This window comes from Solea solea, chromosome 14 (assembly GCF_958295425.1).
Source record: "Solea solea chromosome 14, fSolSol10.1, whole genome shotgun sequence".
NCBI classification, from domain to species: domain Eukaryota; kingdom Metazoa; phylum Chordata; class Actinopteri; order Pleuronectiformes; family Soleidae; genus Solea; species Solea solea.
This window is the reverse complement of record NC_081147.1, coordinates 16705939-16729854: the sequence shown is the minus strand read 5'-3', so window position 1 is coordinate 16729854 and position 23916 is coordinate 16705939. Positions and strand designations below refer to the sequence as shown.

At 40.8% G+C, this 23916-nt stretch overlaps 4 protein-coding genes across 24 annotated transcripts in view; all 4 read left to right on the top strand.

Moving 5' to 3' along the window:
- Positions 1-23916, top strand: part of LOC131472450 (protocadherin gamma-A11-like) — a 223708-nt gene that overhangs the window by 72339 nt on the left and 127453 nt on the right. Inside the window, exon 1 of one of the 21 annotated variants that reach the window (XM_058649659.1) lies at positions 242-2677. The exons of 15 other annotated variants lie outside the window; for them this stretch is intronic. In XM_058649659.1, coding sequence (XP_058505642.1) covers positions 293-2677 — 2385 coding nt within the window. In that variant the 5' untranslated portion in view covers positions 242-292. Of the gene's footprint in view, positions 1-241; positions 2678-5019; positions 7465-17439; positions 19990-23916 lie in introns of those variants that run through there. 5 more of the 21 variants (XM_058649680.1, XM_058649664.1, XM_058649685.1 and 2 more) reach the window with 5 other exon arrangements.
- On the top strand, positions 10895-13561 carry LOC131472465 (protocadherin gamma-A10-like). The gene has a single exon (XM_058649705.1). The coding sequence runs from the start codon at positions 11138-11140 to the stop codon at positions 13559-13561; it is 2424 nt and encodes an 807-aa protein (XP_058505688.1). The 5' UTR covers positions 10895-11137.
- On the top strand, positions 14111-16790 carry LOC131472462 (protocadherin gamma-A5-like). The gene has a single exon (XM_058649700.1). It carries the CDS (start codon positions 14355-14357, stop codon positions 16788-16790), a length of 2436 nt encoding a protein of 811 aa, XP_058505683.1. The 5' UTR covers positions 14111-14354.
- Positions 21088-23892, top strand: LOC131472461 (protocadherin gamma-A11-like). Its single transcript, XM_058649699.1, has one exon. It carries the CDS (start codon positions 21242-21244, stop codon positions 23702-23704), a length of 2463 nt encoding a protein of 820 aa, XP_058505682.1. The 5' UTR covers positions 21088-21241; the 3' UTR covers positions 23705-23892.

Below are 23916 nucleotides of genomic sequence, written 5' to 3'. Positions count from 1 at the left end.
CTGATTATTTACTGATTTGACCCTCAACTTTATAGCTGTAAATGCTTACACCATACATCTATTGACTGTACAGAGATTATCAGCAAACTATACTCATGTCAGCTGTAATTTTAATTTACTAGTGTTTTCTTGAATCTAACTCACGGTGGCGCTGTGCACCAGGGTTAAGGCATATATACTATGGCGAGGGCAGGGATTCTTATGCTCTTATGCATCCTGAAATCGCGATTGTTCGTCATATGAGGTGGACTCGTTTCTGTTGTCTTTATTCTGCGAGGGAGCAAATCATAAAATGGTCATGGATTCGAAAATAATCTGGTTTCATCCACGCTTCCTCTGTGTCTTGCTTCTGTTTGTGCATATCGCGTATGGAGACGTGGGCTTTTCTTTTCCGGAGGAGATGAAACGAGGGTCTGTTATTGGGAATATCGCCAAGGATCTCGGGCTGGAAACGGGCGCACTTGCTAACAGGAGAGCCCGCATTGACGCAGATGGGACTGATAAACGTTACTGTGACATAAACCTGAGCAACGGAGATCTTGTTGTGGCAGACAGGATTGACCGAGAGAAGCTTTGTGGAGAAAAGGCTTCGTGCATCATAAAATATGAGCTTGTGCTGGAGAATCCACTGGAGCTCCATCGAATCAATCTTCACATCCAAGATATTAATGATAATTCACCGCAATTTAATGACGAGTCTATCAATCTAGAAATTCGAGAATCCACAGTAAGGGGAGCTCGTTTTGAGATCGAGGCGGCACATGATGCGGATGTAGGACAGAATTCAGTTCAACATTACAGCCTGAGGAAGAATGATCATTTCATTTTAGCTGCTAATGGAAACACAATCGAGCTCATTCTTGACAAAGAGCTCGATCGTGAAAAACAAGGGGACATTAATTTGTTCCTCACAGCTCTAGATGGTGGTTCTCCTCAGAGATCAGGTACCGTAGTCATACACGTCACTGTGCTGGATGCTAATGATAACGCCCCAGTGTTCAGTCAGGCCGTTTATGAAGCCAGTCTGCCTGAAAACTCTCCTGTAGACACTGTAGTGGTCACTGTGAGCGCGACTGATGCAGACGAGGGAGTCAATGGAGATGTGACATATGACTTTGGACATGTAACTGAGGATGTGAAGGAAATATTTAGTATTGACCGTAAATTAGGTGAGATACGAGTAATTGGTGATGTTGATTATGAAACTACTACATCATTTGAAATACGCGTTAAAGCGAAGGACGGGTTAGGGCTTTCTTCTTATGCTAAGGTCATAATTTCAATCACTGATATGAATGACAACGCCCCTGTAGTTAATGTAAAATCTCTGACTAACCCCATACCAGAAAACACCACACCTGGTACAGAGGTGGGAATCATTAACGTGCAGGACAGAGACTCCGAGAAAAGCAAACAAGTTCGTTGCACCATTCAGCAAAATGTCCCTTTTAAGTTAGTTCCTTCTGTTAAAAACTATTATTCTCTGGTGACAACAGGACAACTGGACCGTGAACTAGTGTCTGATTACAACATTACAATCAGTGCCACTGACGAGGGCTCTCCACCTCTGTCCTCCTCTAAAACTGTTCAGTTATCTGTAGCTGACATCAACGACAACCCACCTGTGTTTGAGGAACAGTCCTACAGCGCATATGTGACTGAAAATAACAAACCTGGCTCCACTTTATGTTCCGTTACTGCTCGAGACCCCGACTGGAGACAAAACGGTACAGTGATTTATTCTCTGTTACCTGGTGAGGTGAACGGTGCCCCGGTGTCCTCCTTTGTATCCGTGAACGGAGACACGGGGGTGATCCACGCTGTGAGATCGTTTGATTATGAACAGTTGAGGAACTTTAAGGTCCAGGTGATGGCCAGAGACAACGGTTCTCCTCCGCTCAGCAGTAACGTGACCGTCAGTGTCTTCATATCTGATGTGAACGACAACTCTCCTCAGATACTGTATCCCGCCCTCGAGGGCAACTCCTTCATGACCGAGCTGGTCCCCAAAGCTGCACACGGAGGCTCTCTGGTGTCCAAAGTGATAGCAGTGGACGCGGACTCCGGACAGAACGCCTGGCTGTCCTATCATATAGTTACATCCAGTGATCCAGGACTTTTCACCATTGGTGTCCACAGTGGAGAGATCAGGACACAGCGAGACATTTCTGAATCTGACAGCATGAAACAGAACCTTATTGTTGCGGTGAAAGATAACGGACAGCCCTCTCTCTCTGTCACCTGCTCCATGTATTTAATTATTTCTGATAACTTGGCTGAGGTGACAGAACTGAAGGACATTTCTTCTGATGAGAAGAATTCGAAACTGACCTCTTATCTGATCATCGCCCTTGTCTCTGTGTCCACTTTTTTCCTGACCTTCATCATCATTATCATGGGTGTGAAGTTTTGTCGCAGGGGAAAGCCCAGACTGTTGTTTGACGGAGCAGTCGCCATCCCCAGCGCTTATCTCCCTCCTAATTACGCAGATATTGACGGCACAGGAACTTTACGCAGCAATTTCAATTATGACGCCTACCTGACAACAGGATCTAGAACCAGTGACTTTAAGTTTGTGACATCTTACAATGACAACACACTGCCTGCTGACCAGACTCTGAGGAAAAGTCCCAGTGACTTTGCTGACGTGTTTGGAGACTTGGAAAGTTGTTCAGAGGTATGAGCATAAATGGCAGCGTTTATCTAAAAGCTACACTTAAGAAATGTGTTAGTTATTGTTTTTTACATTTCGCATTTAACTTTGATCTAAATTAATATTTTATTCATATATATTACCCAAAATATTAAATATTATTTGCCTCACATGTCGTGCGTAATAATGGTTTTAGGTGCGTAATTGCACTTTTCTATAATTTGTCTTTTTTCTCCCAAACCATCTGTTTGTGAAAATGTTACTTATTTGTTTAATTTAGACTTTATACTTTGGTTTGTGAGCTTTAGCCATGCTGCATATGGAGACATTTATGGTATTTCTGTCTCAGAAATATTCTGTTTGTTATTCCATTCAGCACATTGATGTCTCTTTTGTCTATTTGTTTATGACATTGAAAGCTTGAGAGAAAGATGAGCACCATTGGCTGTTTAGGTCTTTGTAGACCTGTTATTGCTGGTGTTTGGACAGCAATTATGTTGAAGTTGTGACTTTCATTGTAAGCAATTTTTTTCCTGCAGATATATAGAACTCCATTTTCACTTTTCATTGATAAATGTTAACACATCATGGTATTTGTCTTGCTTGATTCTGTCTCTGTGTTCCTTCTGTAGTTTGCTTCCATTTAGATTGTGATATTTTGACACACTGGGCAGCAATATATGTTGTGTCTCCTTATCAAGGATTGTTTTAAATTGTTGTTTAACTTGTTTAAATTTTGAACTACATAACCTAAATTCTTTAAAATTCATGCTCCATTTTCATTGATTGATTTCGAGTTTTTGAGGGAGTTCATTTCTCATTCTTATCCTTGACCATATTTTCTGATTTATTTTGCCATGATATCATTTCACTTTTCATGTGTCTTTCATAATCCAGTAGTTTGTGGTAACGTGGCTCTGTCTCCTGACAGGATGTACCATGAACTTTCTATGTATGACAACAAATCTTCTACAGATTCATAATATCTGTTTATGGACGGCCTGCATTTAGCTTTAAGTTTACTTTTTCCAGTGTTTAAAATGGATTTCTTTAGTGTTTTATAAGTTGTATTTCCTGTGTTTGGTGTGTTAAAAGGAGACTTGTTGTGACACTCATCAGACTGTGTTTGGCAGGGGGCTCTCTGCCTCAGTAGCAGCTGACAGGGATATTGTCTTCTGGGCTTAGTTTGCTTTGAAGGTGCTGTTGAAATAAAGGTGTTTTTATGGGCTGATTTAAGGTGCTCAAATTACTACAGTTCTGTGATTTCCTGCATGCTCAGCAGACATGGCAGTTTCTTTGTATGCTAACATTAATACGGACAGCTCTTCATACTTGTAGGAATTATGTTTCATGTATCATTGCAACAGGTGCATCTCTGATGACTGCCAATTGCCTTAGATATAAGTTCCTGCAGCAACATGACCAAATACTGACACAAATCCAGGGAAGATTTGCTATATTGACTGAAGGTATATGTTGGTCTCAACATTTAAATCACTACACCTAGTTACTGGTTGCGACATTCTTTTTGGAGATATTTGTTTTCATTTATACCTGGCCTGTCCAGAGCAGGAGGAAAAATGCAGATGATTCAAATGTGCACAGTCTGTTTGGACTGTAGTTCATCTCATAGGCAGCAATGTAGTGATTATGTGCTCTATGAAAAGCTTTGCATGAATGACTTAGATTTTTCCCAGAATCTTATTCTATTCAGTTTGTATGTTCATTGTGAAGTTGATCTTAAACTGCATGTGAGACACATTATTACAAATGGTGAATTGACTGAATAATATTGCTCAATGAAATCTATTCTGGGGTTCAAACAGACAAGATAAGCCATGCAAATAGAATGAGGTATATTCCTTTTCTTTCTGTTTTCCCCCTTTTACAGCTGTTCTTCTTGGGTTTTAGTTGGATACTTACTGTGTTAGTGTCTGATACAATTAATGCTATCTGCATGCAGCCATGTTTAGGTGAACATGAGGCAAATCAAAAAAGCATGAAAATAAAATGCATCAGTGATAACTTTATTGATTTAAAACAGGTTATTAATTGTAAATACTTAGCTATGATGTTTATAACAGTCTGGATGTCATGACCACTGTTAAACTTGATTGTTAAGTTTTTTTTCTTTTCCTGATTATTTACTGATTTGATCCTCAACTTTAGCTGCAAATGCTTACATCATACATCTGTTGTCTGTACATAGATTATCAGCAAACTATACTCACTTTAGCTGTAATTCTAATTTACTCGTGTGTTCTTGAAACTAACCCACGGTGGCGCTGTATACCAGGGATAAGGCATATATCCTTCGACCAGGACAGTGATTTATTGTGCTCATATGCGCAGCCTGACATCGCAATTGTTCGTCATATGAGGTGGAATCGTTTCTGTTGTCTTTATTCTTCGAGGCAGCAAAGCATAACATGAGAATGGATTCGAAAATATTCTGGTTTCATCCACGCTTCCTCTGTGTCTTGCTGTTTTTGCATATCGCGTATGGAGACGTGAGCTTTTCTTTTCCGGAGGAGATGAAACGAGGGTCTGTTATTGGGAATATCGCCAAGGATCTCGGGCTGGAAACGGGCGCACTTGCTAACAGGAGAGCCCGTATTGACACAGATGGGACTGATAAACGTTACTGTGACATAAACCTGAGCAGCGGAGATCTGGTTGTGGCAGACAGGATTGACCGAGAGGAGCTTTGTGACGAAAAGGCTTCGTGCATCATAAAGTACGAGCTTGTGCTGGAGAATCCACTTGAGCTCCACCGGATTAATCTTAACATCCAAGATATTAATGATAATTCACCGCAATTTAATGACGAGTCTATCAATCTAGAAATTCAGGAATCCACAGTCAGAGGAGCTCGTTTTGTGATAGAGGAGGCGCATGATGCGGATGTAGGGCAGAATTCAGTTCAACAGTACAGCCTGAAGAAGAATGATAATTTCATTTTAGCTGCTAATGGAAACACAATCGAGCTTGTTCTTGACAAAGAGCTTGATCGTGAAAAACAAGGAGAAATTAATTTGTTCCTCACAGCCCTAGATGGTGGTTCTCCTCAGAGATCAGGTACCGTAGTCATACACGTCACTGTGCTGGATGCTAATGATAACGCCCCAGTGTTCAGTCAGGCCGTTTATAAAGCCAGTCTGCCTGAAAACTCTCCTGTAGACACTGTAGTGGTCACTGTGAGCGCGACTGATGCAGACGAGGGAGTCAATGGAGATGTGACATATGACTTTGGACATGTAACTGAGGGTGTGAAGAAGTTATTTAGTATTCACCGTAAATTAGGTGAGATACGAGTAATTGGTGATGTTGATTATGAAACGACTACATCATTTGAAATACGTGTTAAAGCCAAAGACGGGTTAGGGCTTTCTTCTTATGCCAAGGTCATCATTTCTATCACAGATATGAATGACAACGCGCCTATAGTTAATGTAAAATCTCTGACTAACCCCATACCAGAAAACACCACACCTGGTACAGAGGTGGGCCTCATTAACGTGCAGGACAGAGACTCAGAGAAAAACAAACAGGTGCACTGCTCCATTCAGCAAAACGTTCCTTTTAAGTTGGTTCCTTCTATTAAAAACTATTATTCTCTGGTGACCACAGGACAACTGGACCGTGAACTAGTGTCTGATTACAACATTACAATCAGTGCCACTGACGAGGGCTCTCCACCTCTGTCCTCCTCTAAAACTGTTCAGTTATCTGTAGCTGACATCAACGACAACCCACCTGTGTTTGAGGAACAGTCCTACAGCGCATATGTGACTGAAAATAACAAACCTGGCTCCACTTTATGTTCCGTTACTGCTCGAGACCCCGACTGGAGACAAAACGGTACAGTGATGTATTCTCTGTTACCTGGTGAGGTGAACGGTGCCCCGGTGTCCTCCTACGTATCAGTGAACGGAGACACGGGGGTGATCCACGCTGTGAGGTCGTTTGATTATGAACAGTTGAGGAACTTTAAAGTCCAGGTGATGGCCAGAGACAACGGTTCTCCTCCGCTCAGCAGTAACGTGACCGTCAGTGTCTTCATATCTGATGTGAACGACAACTCTCCTCAGATACTGTATCCCGCCCTGGAGGGCAACTCCTTTATGACCGAGCTGGTCCCCAAAGCTGCACACGGAGGCTCTCTTGTGTCCAAAGTGATAGCAGTGGACGCGGACTCCGGACAGAACGCCTGGCTGTCCTATCATATAGTTACATCCACTGAGCCTGGACTTTTCACTATAGGTGTCCACAGTGGAGAGATAAGGACACAGCGAGACATTTCTGAATCTGATAGCATGAAACAGAACCTTATTGTGGCGGTGAAAGATAACGGACAGCCCTCTCTCACTGCCACCTGCTCCATGTATTTAATTATTTCTGATAACGTGGCTGAGGTGACAGAACTGAAGGACATTGCTTATGATGAGAAGAATTCCAAACTTACTTCTTATCTTATCATCGCACTGGTGTCTGTGTCCACTTTTTTCCTGACCTTCATCATCATCATACTGGGTGTGAGGTTTTGTCGCAGGGGAAAGCCCAGGATGTTGTTTGACGGAGCAGTCGCCATCCCCAGCGCTTATCTCCCTCCTAATTACGCAGATGTTGACGGCACAGGAACTTTACGCAGCACTTACAATTATGACGCCTACCTGACAACAGGTTCTAGAACCAGTGACTTTAAGTTTGTGACATCTTACAATGACAACACACTGCCTGCTGACCAGACTCTGAGGAAAAGTCCCAGTGACTTTGCTGATGTGTTTGGAGACTTGGAAGTTTGTTCAGAGGTATGAATACCAATGGTACCATTTACAGTATCTACAAACTACTGTTATTTATATTGTTTTTCACATTTCATATTTAACTTTGTGCTAATAATTGTTTTGGGTGTGTAATAGCACTTTTCTGTCCATTTGTCTGTTTTTTTTTTTTGAACACGTCTAAGACATCTAAGCTTTTTGCGAATTGTTCTGACATGTGAATTTGGCTCATCACGATTGATAGCATCTAGTATCCTAATATCACCTGTCCCAGATGTCTCTCTTTCACTTGCACGCACACACATTCACACATTCACACACACACACACGCAGATAAATAGATAAAGAGATATATCGTTATGTCTGCTGGTTCCCTGTCCATGGTGCTGAAGAGTGTTTTTTCCTTTTGATTTCTCTCAATGATGTCTTTTTTTCTTCTTTTTTTTACTTATATGGGAAGTTCATTTTTTTTCTTTGTCTTTTTCTTTGTCCATTTCTTTTATGCATTTCTTAGAGAGAGAGTCTGAACTTTAATCATCGTCTTTTTGCACATATGCACATCAAGACAACCATGAATAAATAGGCCTTTCTGGAAAACAAGAACAACTTTATTCCGGTCCTGTTTTTTATGTTTTAAAAACTCATTTGGCTTTACTGTAAAGTTATCAGCCAGTTTTGAGATCATAATATTTATATTCCTGAAACCAAACTTTTGTGTAAGTATACGTTTCTGAGTGTCATTATTAGTAGTATTATTAATGATAGTAAAATATTATTATAATAACAATAATAATACGAATATTTACTTTATTATTATTTAAAATGACAGTTCAGTTTTGTTATCTTATTTATTGTTTGTTATTTGCATGAGATGGAGCACAGTTGCCAAACAATTATTATATACATTATCACTCTATCACACATTATTTATTGTAGTGTTTATTATACTGTTAAATATTCAAACATTTACAAATGCCATCAGAATATTTACCTCGCATATTTTAACCTGTAATGAAGAAGTAAAGTGAAGTGTTTTCGTGGAAACATTAGGCAATGTGGGTATGTTTTTAGAAAATAAGAATGACGTCATTTAACAAAGAGATTGAACCATCTCTGTGCTTTGAAGGAAAAGTAACTTGACAACAGTGTGCAGGAGAATGTATAGTATATTTCATCCTCGCCAACAAGCATCTCTAAAGGCTGCTCATATCTAAACTTCTGAATAATAATCACAGAGAGAAATCTTAACATGAAATCTCCAGACCCACCTCTTTTCAGAAAAACGTGCACGGCAAGTATATGCTGAAGGAAGTGGTGACCTAAGGAGAGTATGTGCATATTTATTATAATAGCCAATATATTTTGATAATATAATCCAATGCAAAATAGTACCAGTACGGATGTATTTGAAAGGAAAAAAAACAGGGCAAATGTGTTGCATAATGAAGGATTGCATTAGGTGTTAACCTGTTTTAATTCCTGACCTCAAACTTTGGTCTTATTTCGCTGGTGGAATATAACATGAGCATAACCTGACTTTGTCCTTGTTTTCCTGAGTTGCAATTATCCTTTCAGTCTCTTGGAGACGCTCTTTAATAATGTCTGGCTTATGGATGCTGGCGTCACACTATCTGTGTCAACAGGGTGATTGGGATGGAGTGTGTGTGCATGTGTCTGTGTGTAAAACTATGCTGGAGTAGCAGAGAAACGTTGCATTAGAGCAGGATATTCACTTCCATACTGGACATACCATATATGTCTCTGATTATTTCGCCAGCACGTGTGTTTCTGAATTCATGTTTAACATGTGAGTAAAATTCAAATAGTCGCTTTTTGTTTGTATTATAATTCTCGAGTCTCTGTTTTGTGATTTTGTTTTGGAGAAGTCCGTTATGTTCTTCCAGAGATTCATCGAGATTCAGTTTTCAGGATCTTGACCTTTAACATGTGATCTTAACATTACACCTTCTGGAATATTGTGAATATCCTGTGATAACCTATTTATAGCCAAAGTAATAGTTGTTGTAGCGTTAGTAACAACGATAATAATAATGGTGTTATGTTTTACAAAATAACATTTCCATGGTGCAACAGGCGTGAGAAAAAGTTTGAATAGAAGACTGCAATAGTGAGAACTGATGCACAGAGCTTGTTTACTTAGAAAATTATTATTTATATTATATATATATATATATATATATATATATATATATATATATTATAATATACTATATATAAGTATGTAACTAAAAAGAACACAGATTGCCAAAACACAGTTTTTCAGTGTCTTAGTGAAACAATTGCAGCTACATAATGCTTTTTTAATGAATTATTATTAGGGTTATGCATAGTCCTGTGTACAGTTAATATCCAAATAAGGGTTAATTTTGATGCACTAAAACGTTGCTTTACAAAGCATTGCATGTAGTAACACTATAAAATATATAATAGGTGTACATAAAATCTTGTTGTCTTGATTTAGATCAGCTGTAGGGCATCATAAGACACCGTTTTAGACATTCAATGGTAAACAAGCAATATAAATTACAGTACAAAAAAATTTGTACAGAAATTGCGTCAACAGCTTTTAGCTGTTGACATTTGAATAGTATCTTTTGTTTACAAACTCAAAATAGGCAGTGGGACATTGATAAACTGCTGAGACAATGTGAATAGGAGTTTATAGAAGTGTCTGTTTTAGTGACAAGTCTGTTTTAACTTTGTTTTGTGTGTGCTCTGAAGTGGGTGATTTGTTTTAACCAGCTAACTGTGTCAAGTGTTGTTCCAATCATTCTTTGAAATGTGATGCCATGACAAAGTTGGTAATGATTCACCCAATGCACTCTAACTAAGTTCTTTCTTTCTCTCTCCCTTTTCTTTATCGTACTCTCTGAATGGAACCTGCAACTGGATCAAATAGGTAAGAGAGTTTTCATTACCCTTTTTCTTTACATCTCACAAAGTACACTGCTTACCTTACTCTGTTATGTTGGTGTTACAACCTTATCAACACCAAACAGTTGACACTGAATGCACACCTGTCATTTATTCTCTCTATTCATCATTTATTTCCCTCTTCATCTCTGGTAACACAGACAGTTAGTGGCATTTTTACATTTTCTTATTCTTGCAAGCATGAGGTTGCACTTTACTTAATGCTGTATGTGATTCAACTTTAAGTGTTAAGAGCTGCTGCTCTTCAGTCATAACCTAAATAATGCAGATCGCTGTGGAGAATGGTAGCTCTGTGTGTGTGTGTGTGTATGTGAATTCCTCTGCTCAAATGTAGGTCAGTTAGATTGGGTCAAGAGAAAGGGGATCATCAATATATCCATCTATCCATCCATCTTTAAATTGTTTATGTAATTTAAAATTACATATTATCTGAAGCTTTACCTAAGGTCAGAGACAGAGTGGAGCATTAGCCCCAAGCCCTTCACTGGTGTTGTTCAAGTTAGTCACTGATGGTGGTGCTGTTGTCTAGGGAAACTGTTTGCACAAGCCTTATGCAGAGACAAAGTCACCTCCCGCCTTTGAAGCAAGTAGGCGATGGCTGTGCGTTTATGTCCAACAAGGCTCTAGTTTAGTTCGTTGAATTTGGATTATATGGATTTGACAGATTACCACAATTCTAATAAAATACATATTGTCTGCGAGATACAACACTTCATTCTTTTGGATCTAATATAAAGGAGAAGAGATGGATACAGCGAAAAGCCAAGGCACTTTACTGGACAGGAGAGTCTCCATTTTGCTACTTGCTATTGTTGCCACCGTGAATGGACAAATCCGTTATTCGGTCCCAGAGGAGATGAGGAAAGGGCTGTTCGTCGGAGACGTAGCAAAAGATCTCGGCTTGGATGTGAAAAGGTTGGTTTCTGGTCGGGCTCGACTTGTTATCGACGACGATAGCCAGTATGTCGTGCTGAACCAGAACAAAGGCCATATTGTTGTGAACGAAAGAATTGACAGAGAAAAATTATGCGCCAAGAAATCTCCGTGTAGCTTTAGTATAGAAATTGTCCTCGAAGACCCGCTTGAATTGTTTTCTATTACGATCGAAATACAGGATGTAAATGACCATGCTCCTGTTTTTCCGAAAAAGGAAATTAATTTGGACATTAGTGAATCGACGCCCACGGGTACTGTATTCTTGCTCGATAGCGCAGCTGATCCTGACGTAGGAATAAACTCACTGCAGAGTTACTCTCTAAAAGCAAATGATCACTTTGTTCTTAAGCAACACACTCGAGTAGATGGAAATAAATATGCTGAAATGGTGCTTCAGAGTGCTTTGGACCGCGAGGAGCAAAGCAAACATACGCTCATATTAATGGCTGTGGATGGTGGCGAGCCGCAGAGATCAGGGACCGTGAAGATTCACGTCACAGTTCTGGACGCAAACGATAACGCACCCGTGTTTACGCAGTCTTTATACAAAGCATCTGTCTTGGAAAATGTTTTGCGAGGCACCGTTATTGCGAGAGTTAGTGCTGTTGATGCGGATCAAGGTTACAATGGCAACGTTACATATTTTTTCACCCATCTGGAGGAGGATTCCCCGTGTCCCTTCGAAATAGATACATACACAGGAGAGGTTAAACTCACCGGTGACATTGATTATGAGGTTTCACCGTATTACGAAATAAACCTTCAAGCAAAAGATCCATGGGGTGTTGTTGGCGCCAGTAAATTGGTTATTGAGGTAACAGATGTGAATGATCATAGTCCAGTAATTACATTGGCTTCCTATTCGGGTAAGATTTCAGAGGATTCTGCTCTTGGAACTGTTGTTGCATTGATCAGCGTACAAGATAAAGATTCTGGTAAAAATGGACAGGTTCATTTAAATATAGACGGAAATCTCCCTTTCAAAATTAAATCATCACTTAGAAGCTATTACACATTGGTCACGGAGAAAAACCTCGACCGAGAAAACCGTTCCAAGTACAATATCACACTTACTGCCACAGATGAGGGCTCACCCGCATTAACGAGCAGTAAAACTGTGGTTTTAGACGTAACTGATGTCAATGACAACGCTCCGGCTTTCAGTCAGAGTGTTTACAGCACGTTGTTAATGGAGAACAATTCTCCTGGTGTAGCTTTGTTGCAGATCCATGCAACCGATCCAGATCAGGACCAAAACGCACGCATATCATATTTTATTATTGACAGTGAGATTAATGGAAATCCGGTTTCTTCATGTTTCTCAATAAATGCGCAAAGTGGCGTGATTCAGGCCTTGCGATCATTTGACTACGAACAAACTAAAGAATATAAGATGCGAGTTAAAGCACAAGATGGAGGGTCGCCACCATTGAGTAGTAACACAACAGTTATTGTTCGTGTCCAGGATCAGAACGACAACCCCCCTCAGGTTCTGTACCCAGTCCAGACTGGTGGCTATGTGGTGGGGGAGATGGTGCCTCGTTCAGCAGATGTGGGCTATCTGGTCTCTAAAGTGGTGGCTGTTGATGTGGACTCCGGACAGAATGCCTGGCTCTCCTATAAACTCCAGAAAGCCACAGACAGGGCGCTGTTTCAAGTGGGCTTACAGAATGGAGAAATGAGAACTATCCGCCAAGTGACTGATAAAGATCCTGTCAATCAAAAACTGACTGTTATAGTGGAGGACAACGGACAGCCCTCTCGTTCAGCTACAGTTATTATTAACGTGGCGGTGGCGGACAGCTTCTCTGAAGTGCTGTCGGAGTTCACTGACTTTACGCACGACAAGGAGTACAATAACAAGCTGACTTTTTACTTAGTGTTGGCTCTGGCTGTAGTTTCCTTCCTCTTCATCACGTGCTTAGTGGTTATTATCTCAGTGAAAATCTACAGATGGAGACAGTCGCGCGTCCTGTATCACTCCAATCTCCCTGTGATTCCATATTATCCACCACGTTACTCAGACACTTTGGGTGGGACAGGGACTCTGCAACACGTGTACAATTACGAGGTGTGCAGGACTACTGACTCCAGAAAGAGTGACTGTAAGTTCGGCAGAGCTGGTTGTCAGAACGTGCTGATAATGGACCCCAGTTCTACAGGGACGATGCAGCGGATACAGAGTGAAAAGAGCATCCTGGATGAACCAGACTCTCCTCTAGAGGTTAGTTAAGTTTTGTACTCTCGACTCTTTGCTGTGTTCTTTTTCGTTTTTACTTGTTTTGATTGTAAATTGCTGCTGGTCATGGCCTAATTTTCAGCACCACGGACAGCGTTTTACTTGGCATCGCTTGCTTAGTTTTTTCCTCACTGTATTTACATTTAAACCTCCATTTGTTGCTTAATGTGGGATTTGTACTTCTGTTTTTGATTTGATGTGACACGAAGTAGTTTCTCTATCAAAATGAAACCCCTCAATTCTCAAATCACTACAATGCTTGTGTATTTGTTTCAGCCTTTCCCGAACCATGATATTATTGCTGTGGTTTTGGAGTATATGTCCAAGTCAATGTACTGTATTTATCTTATAACTGGCAGTTTTATTTTGGAAATAACTGCGTGCACAACATATATATACCGTGTGAAATAATGTGCTCTGAGTTGTTTAATTTTATTATATATTTTTTTACTTTTCTTTAAACTCTCAAATTGAATTCAATTCTGCTCAAGTAACCACTGTGTTACATATTTTAGACAGTAAGGGACGCTGTTGGTCAATCTAAGACAATTAAAATCATCGACTCAAAGTCCCCTCCCTTTCCCCTGGCGATCATGAGAGAAGCGGAGACGCCGTACAATATATAGGCTGACATTGGAGCGGGATAGTTGGTCTAACCGACATCTTTACAGTGAAGGCACTGCTACTTTCCTGTGGATATCGTTCAACGCTTGTTTTTTTCCCATCATAACTATCATTGTTTGGATTATTTCGACCATTCAGGGCATATTTCGTATTTTCTTCTACAATGGAGTTTGGAATACGGTGCGTAAAATGGCGTTTTGGCTGCGGACAATTGCATCTCCTGGTCCTCGTTTTTTATTTCAGTAGTATGGTCAGCGGAAACATCCGATATTCAATCCCAGAGGAGATGAAGAAAGGCTCCCTCATCGGTAATGTTGCACAGGATCTTGGTTTGGATACGAAAAGGCTTCGTTCTGGTCGGGCCCGTATCATAACCGGAGAAAACATCCAGTACACCGAGCTGAAGACAGACAAAGGGATTTTAGTGGTTAATGAGAGAATAGACCGAGAGCAGCTTTGTGGAGACGTAACGCCGTGTAGTTTCAGCTTTGAGGTGATTTTAGAAAACCCTATGGAGCTGCATCAAATTACTATTGAAGTAACAGACATTAATGATCACTCGCCCACATTTGAAATAAATAGCAATAGTTTCGAAATTAGCGAATCGGCAAACGTTGGCTCTCGTTTTTCACTTTCGAGTGCCGATGATCCAGATGTAGGTGTTAATGGACTCAGGGAATATTTTTTAACCGATAATGATAATTTCGTATTAAAACAAAGTTCTAATGGTGAAGGAAAGAAATATGCTGAGATGGTGCTTCAGAAATTATTAGACAGAGAGACAAATCCTCACCTAACTATAAAGCTCGTAGCAGTAGACGGAGGAAATCCTCAGAGATCTGGCACAGTAAATATAGATGTTACTGTTCTAGATATCAATGATAATGCACCTGTATTTAATCAGTCTGTTTACAAAGCTACTGTCATTGAAAATTCACCCAAAGGTACCTACGTGACAACTGTTAATGCGACTGACGCTGATTCTGGCTCAAACAGTCTAATAACATATCATTTTTCGGATCCCAGGAGTGGTTTTGGTAATTTATTTACAGTCGATGAAAAAACTGGCATAATATCAACAACGGGTTCGATTGATTATGAAAAGGACAAGAAATACGAATTTAGAATCGATGCAAAAGACCAAGGAGGTTTGACAGATGCCGGTAAAGTGATAATCGAAGTAAGTGATGTGAATGACAACGCCCCTACTATTGGTGTGATGTCATTCACTAGTCCTGTGTCAGAGGATTCTCCTCCTGGTACAACTATTGGCATCATAAATGTAAAAGATCTCGATTCAGGTGATAACGGACAAGTAACATGTAGAATAGAAGGAAACGCACCTTTTAAAATCAAATCTAATGTAAGAAATTACTACACGTTAGTAACAGACACTGTATTAGATCGTGAAAGTGTGTCAGATTATAACATCACTGTTGTTGCGACAGATGCAGGAATTCCTCCTCTGTCAACAAAAAGAACCTTTCATTTAAAGGTCTCTGATGTGAATGATAATGCTCCTGTGTTTTCACAAGGTGTTTACGATGCGTTTATAGCAGAGAATAATTCTCCTGGTGTTTCTGTTCTGAAGCTCGTGGCTAAAGATCCTGATGAAAACCAAAACGCTCGCATTTCTTATATTCTGGAGGATGGTAATATCGGTGGTTCTCTAGTTTCTAATTATGTTTCTGTAAATGCAGAAAATGGGGTGATACATGCAGTTCGTACGTTTGATTATGAGCAAATTAAAGATCTGGTTTTCGTCGTCAAAGCTCAGGATGGAGGTTCTCCTCCACTCAGTAGTAATGTGACTGTGAAGATACTAATCCAGGACCAGAACGACAACCCCCCTCAGGTTTTGTATCCAGTCCAGACTGGTGGCTCTGTGGTGGGTGAGATGGTGCCTCGTTCAGCAGATGTGGGCTATCTGGTCTCTAAAGTGGTGGCTGTTGATGTGGACTCTGGACAGAATGCCTGGCTCTCCTATAAACTCCAGAAAGCCACAGACAGGGCGCTGTTTGAAGTGGGCTTACAGAATGGAGAAATAAGAACTATCCGCCAAGTGACTGATAAAGATCCCGTGAATCAAAAACTGATTGTCATAGTGGAGGACAACGGACAGCCCTCTCGTTCAGCTACAGTCATTGTTAATGTGGCGGTGGCGGACAGCTTCTCTGAAGTGCTCTCAGAGTTCACTGACTTTAAACAGGACAAGGAGTACAATGACAACCTGACTTTTTACTTAGTGTTGGCTCTGGCTGTAGTTTCCTTCCTCTTTATCACGTGTTTAGTGGTTATTATCTCAGTGAAAATTTACAGATGGAGACAGTCTCGTGTCCTGTATCACTCCAATCTCCCTGTGATTCCATATTATCCACCACGTTACTCAGACACTTTGGGGGGGACAGGGACTCTCCAACATGTGTACAATTACGAGGTGTGCAGGACGACTGACTCCAGAAAGAGTGACTGTATGTTCGGCAGAGCTGGTAGTCAGAACGTGCTGGTAATGGACCCCAATCCTACAGCGACGATGCAGCGGATACAGAGTGAAAAGAGCATCCTGGATGAACCAGACTCTCCTCTAGAGGTTAGTTAAGTGATGTACTCTAGACTCTTAACCGTGAAACATTTGTTTTTATTGTAAATTCCTGCTCGTCATGACCTGATTTTCAGCACCACGGACAGCGTTTTACTTTGCATCGCTTGCTCAGATTGTTTTCTCTGCAGTTAGTTTCAAATATCCATTGTTGCTTAATGTGGGATTTGTCCTTCTGTTTTTGATTTGTTTTGACACAGAATATTTGTTTCTGAGAATCACAATGAAACCCCTCAATTCTCAAATCACTACTATCCTAGTTTATTTTTTTTCATCCTTTGCCGAACCAATTTTTTATTGTTCTGGTTTTGTGACATGTGTTCCAGTCAATGTATTACATTTATCTTATAACTTGAAGTTGATTATATTTTGAAATAACTTCGTGCACAACATAGAAGGCCGTGTGAAATAACGTGGTATTCAATTTTATTAAATTACTTTTTTACAAACTCTTAAATTGTATACAGCTCTCCAGATGTAACCACTGTGTTACTGATTTTAGACAGTAAGGGACGCTGTTGGTCAATCCAACACAATTGACATGATCGACACAATGTCCCCTCCCATTCCCTTGTCGCTCATGGGAGAAGCGGAGGCACGCTACATTATATAGGCTGACATTGGAGGGGAAAAGTCGCTCTAACCGACATCTTTACAGTGAAGTCAGTGCTACTTATCCATGGATATCATTTAATACTTGTTTTTCACACTATAAGTATTTTTGCTTGGATTATTCTGACCATCTAGTACATATTTCGTGTTTTCTTCTACAATGGGATTTGGAATACAGTGCGTAAAATGGCGCTTTGGCTGCGGACAATTGCATCTCCTGGTCCTCCTTTTGTATTTCACTTGTATGGTCAGCGGACACATCCGATATTCAATCCCAGAGGAGATGAAGAAAGGCTCCCTCATCGGTAATGTTGCACAGGATCTTGGTTTGGATACGAAAAGGCTTCGTTCTGGTCGGGCCCGTATCATAACCGGAGAAAACATCCAGTACACCGAGCTGAAGACAGACAAAGGGATTTTAGTGGTGAATGAGAGAATAGACCGAGAGCAGCTTTGTGGAGACGTAACACCGTGTAGTTTCAGCTTTGAGGTGATTTTAGAAAACCCTATGGAGCTGCATCAAATTACTATTGAAGTAACAGACATAAATGATCATTCACCCACGTTTAAAAGAAACGGTATAGGTTTTGAAATAAGTGAATCGGCAAATGTTGGCTCTCGTTTTCCACTCGTGAGTGCAGAGGACCCAGATGTTGGTGTTAATGGGCTCAGAGAATATGTTTTAACCGATAATGATCATTTCTTATTAAAACAAAGTTCTAATGCAGATGGAAAGAAATACGCAGCGATGGTGCTTCAGAAGCCACTAGACAGAGAGACAAATCCTCACCTGACTCTAAAGCTCATAGCAGTAGATGGAGGAACTCCGCAGAGATCTGGCACAGTAAATATAGATGTTACTGTTCTTGATGCTAATGATAATGCACCTGTATTTAATCAGTCTGTTTACAAAGCAACTGTCATGGAAAATTCACCCAAAGGTACGTACGTGACAACTGTTAATGCCAGTGACGCTGATTTTGGGTCAAACAGTCTAATAACATATCATTTTTCAGACCTCGGTAGTGGTTTTGATAATTTGTTTGCAATAGATGAACAGACTGGAATCATTTCATTGTCGGATTTGATAGATTATGAAAAAGACAAAAAGTACGAATTGCGAATAGATGCAAAAGATCATGGGGGTTTAACAGATGAGGGTAAAGTCATCATAGAAGTAAGTGATGTGAATGACAACGCCCCGACTATTAGTGTCATGTCATTCACTAGTCCTCTGTCAGAGGATTCTCCTCCTGGAACAGCTCTTGGCATCATAAATGTAAAAGATCTCGATTCAGGTGATAATGGACACGTAACATGTAGAATAGAAGGAAACGCACCTTTTAAAATACAATCTAATGTAAGAAATTACTACACGTTAGTAACAGACACTGTATTAGATCGTGAAAGTGTATCAGACTATAACATCACTGTTGTTGCGACAGATGCAGGAATTCCTCCTCTGTCAACAAAAAGAACATTTCATTTAAAGGTCTCTGATGTGAACGATAATGCTCCTGTGTTTTCACAAGGTGTTTACAATGCGTTCATTGCAGAGAATAATTCTCCTGGTGTTTCTGTTCTGAAACTCGTGGCTAAAGATCCTGATGAAAACCAAAACGCTCGCATTTCTTATATTCTGGAGGATGGTAATATCGGTGGTTCTCTAGTTTCTAATTATGTTTCTGTAAATGCAGAAAATGGAGTGATACATGCAGTTCGTACGTTTGATTATGAGCAAATTAAAGATCTGGTTTTCGTCGTCAAAGCTCAGGATGGAGGTTCTCCTCCACTCAGCAGTAATGTGACCGTGAAAATACTGATCCAGGACCAGAACGACAACCCCCCTCAGGTTCTGTACCCAGTCCAGACTGGTGGCTCTGTGGTGGGTGAGATGGTGCCTCGTTCAGCAGATGTGGGCTATTTGGTCTCCAAAGTGGTGGCTGTTGATGTGGACTCTGGACAGAATGCCTGGCTCTCCTATAAACTCCAGAAAGCCACAGACAGGGCGCTGTTTGAAGTGGGCTTACAGAATGGAGAAATAAGAACTATCCGCCAAGTGACTGATAAAGATCCTGTCAATCAAAAACTGACTGTTATAGTGGAGGACAACGGACAGCCCTCTCGTTCAGCTACAGTCATTGTTAACGTGGCGGTGGCGGACAGCTTCTCTGAAGTGATGTCGGAGTTCACAGACTTTACGCAAGACAAGGAGTACAATGACAACCTGACTTTTTACTTAGTGTTGGCTCTGGCTGTAGTTTCCTTCCTCTTCATCACGTGTTTAGTGGTTATTATCTCAGTGAAAATCTACAGATGGAGACAGTCTCGTGTCCTGTATCACTCCAATCTCCCTGTGATTCCATATTATCCACCACGTTACTCAGACACTTTGGGGGGGACAGGGACTCTCCAACACGTGTACAATTACGAGGTGTGCAGGACGACTGACTCCAGAAAGAGTGACTGTAAGTTCGGCAGAGCCGGCAGTCAGAACGTGCTGATAATGGACCCCAATTCTACAGCGACAATGCAGCGGATACAGAGTGAAAAGAGCATCCTGGATGAGCCAGACTCTCCTCTCGAGGTTAGTTAAAGACCACTCTTTCCTCTTTGCTTACCTTTACCAGTTTTGGTGGGAAACTGTTCAACTTTGTGGCTTCGTATCAGCAACACGGACATCACCTTAACCTCGCTTGTTAAGAGCCTGTCAACTGCGATGGCATTTACAATTTCAGAATTGTGCCAGTGTCCTTATTAGAGCTAATAATGTGGAAATTCAGCATTTTATCTGTACATGGCTTTTACTCTACTGAGTTGTTATAGACTACCTGCTAACTTATTAATGATGTTGTTAACTTCCTCTTCATCACGTGTGTAGTGGTTATTGTCTCGGTGAAAATGGAGACAGTCTCGCATCTTGTATTGACTGTCGGTTGTGCAGCTCTGCCTCTGTCCATGGTGCTAAAGTATGGCTTCGCGCGGAGACACTGTTGTCTGTTGTCATTTGGTACCATAACGACTTCTTTTACTACTACTATACTAGAGCAGGATTATGTGTGTTTATTTCATATTTTTTTTTTTTATATTATTGTGGTTTTATTAGTTTGCATTGTGTTTGTTTTTGGAACACATTCACTGTTCAGGGAAACGCGACACGTAACCTCCGTCCCAATACAATAAATCTAAGTGTAACAAATCAGGCAATCCCCTTAGTAGTTGTCGTTCGTGTCCACCTTGTTTTTTTGGCACACTGGTTGTTTTGCAAACAGGGATAACATAACGTTTCTGACTTGATTTAAATGTGCAACCAGAAAAACGTTATTCTCACGTTTTTCTTCATTTCCACCCTAGAAAATGCATGTCGTTTGTTTTTTCCTACACATGGTCAAATGCACTTCTTGCAAAATTGTGAGACTCTTTCCCTTTATTTATCAGAAGTTGCCATACACTAAATAGCTATTGTTATGGCACACACATACGGATGTTAAATATGTTTTTATTTCTAAACATATGCTATATTCCGTCCTGTTGTGGTCGCTACAGAGATGTATTGAATTCATTCTAGAGTCTTATTTTACTGTGGTCTTGTCTTGTTTTGGACTCTAAGCGACGCTGTTGGGCAGTGAATAGTTTTCTCTGTTGTGCCGTCATTTAATCCTTCCCCTGAATGACAGAAGAAGGCTGCCTGTTTTTTTCCATTCATGAAGGTTTTCGGTGAGCGCAGTCTTACTGATTTGCACGTAAACTGGAAGACACTAATCAATCGGAACAAACTTCGCCGTGATATTGATCGGATATTTTCGTAAAGAAAAACCTTTTGGAGTCTTTATTTTCAAATGGCACCTCGAAGATCTTTACCTCACTTATCCCTGAGACGGCGTTTGTTTCATGCACTGCCACGACAAATAGGACTGCTTATGTTGCTGCTTCACATTGTTAAAATGGTAGATGGGCAAATTCGTTATTCTATTCCAGAAGAGATGAAGAAAGGCTCCGTCATTGGTAATGTGGCGCAAGATCTGGGTTTGGATCTGAGAAGGCTCCGCTCTGGGCGAGCCCGTATCGTGACTGCAGAAAACGTCCATTACGCCGAGCTGAAGACAGACAAAGGGATTCTCGTCGTACACGAGAGAATAGACCGAGAGCAGCTTTGTGGAGACATAACACCGTGCAGTTTCAGCTTTGAAGTGATTTTAGAAAATCCGATGGAATTGCACCGAATAACTGTCGAGGTTTTGGATATAAACGATCACGCTCCTGTCTTCCAAAACAAAGACAACCCTATCCGTTTGGAAATAAGTGAATCGGCGGCTGTCGGGGTACTGTTTCCACTGCAGAGTGCGGAGGATCTTGATGTGGGACAGAACGCGTTGCAGAATTATGTTTTGTCGCCAAACGACAATTTTATTTTGAAGCAACATGCAAATCCAGACGGAAGTAAATATGTTGAAATGGTGCTTCAGAAGCCTTTAGATAGAGAACAACATGCCCGTTTGTCTTTGAAATTAATAGCAGTGGACGGAGGAACACCACAGAGATCTGGTACAATTAATATAGATGTTACTGTACTAGATGCCAATGACAATGTTCCAGTTTTTAATCAGTCAGTGTATAAAGCGTCTGTGATGGAAAGCACAATCAAAGGCACCCATATACTAACCGTAAATGCCACAGATGCTGACGGTGGTTCAAATGGAGTTGTCTTTTACAGTTTGTCTCGGATGAAAGGAAGTAGAGCAGATATTTTCAATATTGATGAACACAAGGGCACGATTTCTGTTTCTGGAGAAATAGATTACGAGAAAGACAGAAAATATGAGGTAAGAGTCGAGGCAAAAGATCAGGGTGGTTTGACTGGGACAAGTAAGGTTATATTCGAGGTCATTGATGTGAATGACAACGCCCCAGTTATAAATATTATGTCGTTTTTGAGCCCGGTATCTGAGGATGCACCCCCTGGAACAACCGTGGCTATTTTGAATATTAAAGATGCAGACTCTGAGAAAAATGGGCGAATAAAATGTTCAATTGACGATAATCTCCCTTTTAAAATCGAGTCATCTTTAACGAACTACTATAATTTAATCTCAGATCAAAACTTTGATCGAGAATCCGTGTCAGAATATAACATAACAATAACAGCTATGGATTTTGGGTCTCCTCCCCTTTTGAGCTCAACAAAATTACATTTGAAAATATCTGACGTAAATGACAATGCACCCCTATTTGACAAAAACGGCTACTCCGCTCAAATCACAGAGAATAATTCTCCTGGAGCTTCGATATTTGCTGTCTGTGCGAGAGACTCTGACTGGAATCAAAACGCCAGAATCTCGTATCTTCTAGAAGATAGTCAGGTTAATGGAAGCCCAGTCTCTTCTTACGTGTCCTTAAACTCTGAAACTGGAGTTCTTAGTGCGGTTCGCCCCTTCGATTATGAGCAAATGAAACAGATTGAGTTGGTGGTCAAAGCTCAGGATGGAGGTTCTCCTCCACTCAGCAGTAATGTGACTGTAAAAATACTGATCCAGGACCAGAACGACAACCCTCCACAGGTTCTGTACCCAGTCCAGACTGGTGGCTCTGTGGTGGGTGAGATGGTGCCTCGTTCAGCAGATGTGGGCTATCTGGTCTCTAAAGTGGTGGCTGTTGATGTGGACTCTGGACAGAATGCCTGGCTCTCCTATAAACTCCAGAAAGCCACAGACAGGGCGCTGTTTGAAGTGGGCTTACAGAATGGAGAAATAAGAACTATTCGCCAAGTGACTGATAAAGATCCTGTCAACCAAAAACTGACTGTAATGGTGGAGGACAACGGGCAGCCCTCTCGTTCAGTTACAGTCATTGTTAACGTGGCGGTGGCGGACAGCTTCTCTGAAGTGATGTCGGAGTTCACTGACTTTAAACAGGACAAGGAGTACAATGACAACCTGACTCTTTACTTAGTGTTGGCTCTGGCTGTAGTTTCCTTCCTCTTCATCACGTGTTTAGTGGTTATTATCTCAGTGAAAATCTACAGATGGAGACAGTCTCGCGTCCTGTATCACTCCAATCTCCCTGTGATTCCATATTATCCACCACGTTACTCAGACACTTTGGGTGGGACAGGGACTCTCCAACACGTGTACAATTACGAAGTGTGCAGGACGACTGACTCCAGAAAGAGTGACTGTAAGTTCGGCAGAGCTGGTAGTCAGAACGTGCTGATCATGGACCCCAGTTCTACAGGGACGATGCAGCGGATACAGAGTGAAAAGAGCATCCTGGATGAACCAGACTCTCCTATAGAGGTTAGTTAAGTGATGTACTCTCGACTCATGACTGTGATTTTGGTTTTGATTGTAAATTACTTCACATCATGGTCTCATTTTCAAAACCACGGACAGTGTTTAACTTTGCATCGCTTACTGAGATTGTTTTCTCCGTAGATACATTTACATATTAATTGTTGCTTAACGTGGGATTTGTACTTCTGTTTTTGATTTGTTTTGACACAGAATTTTTTTTCTCA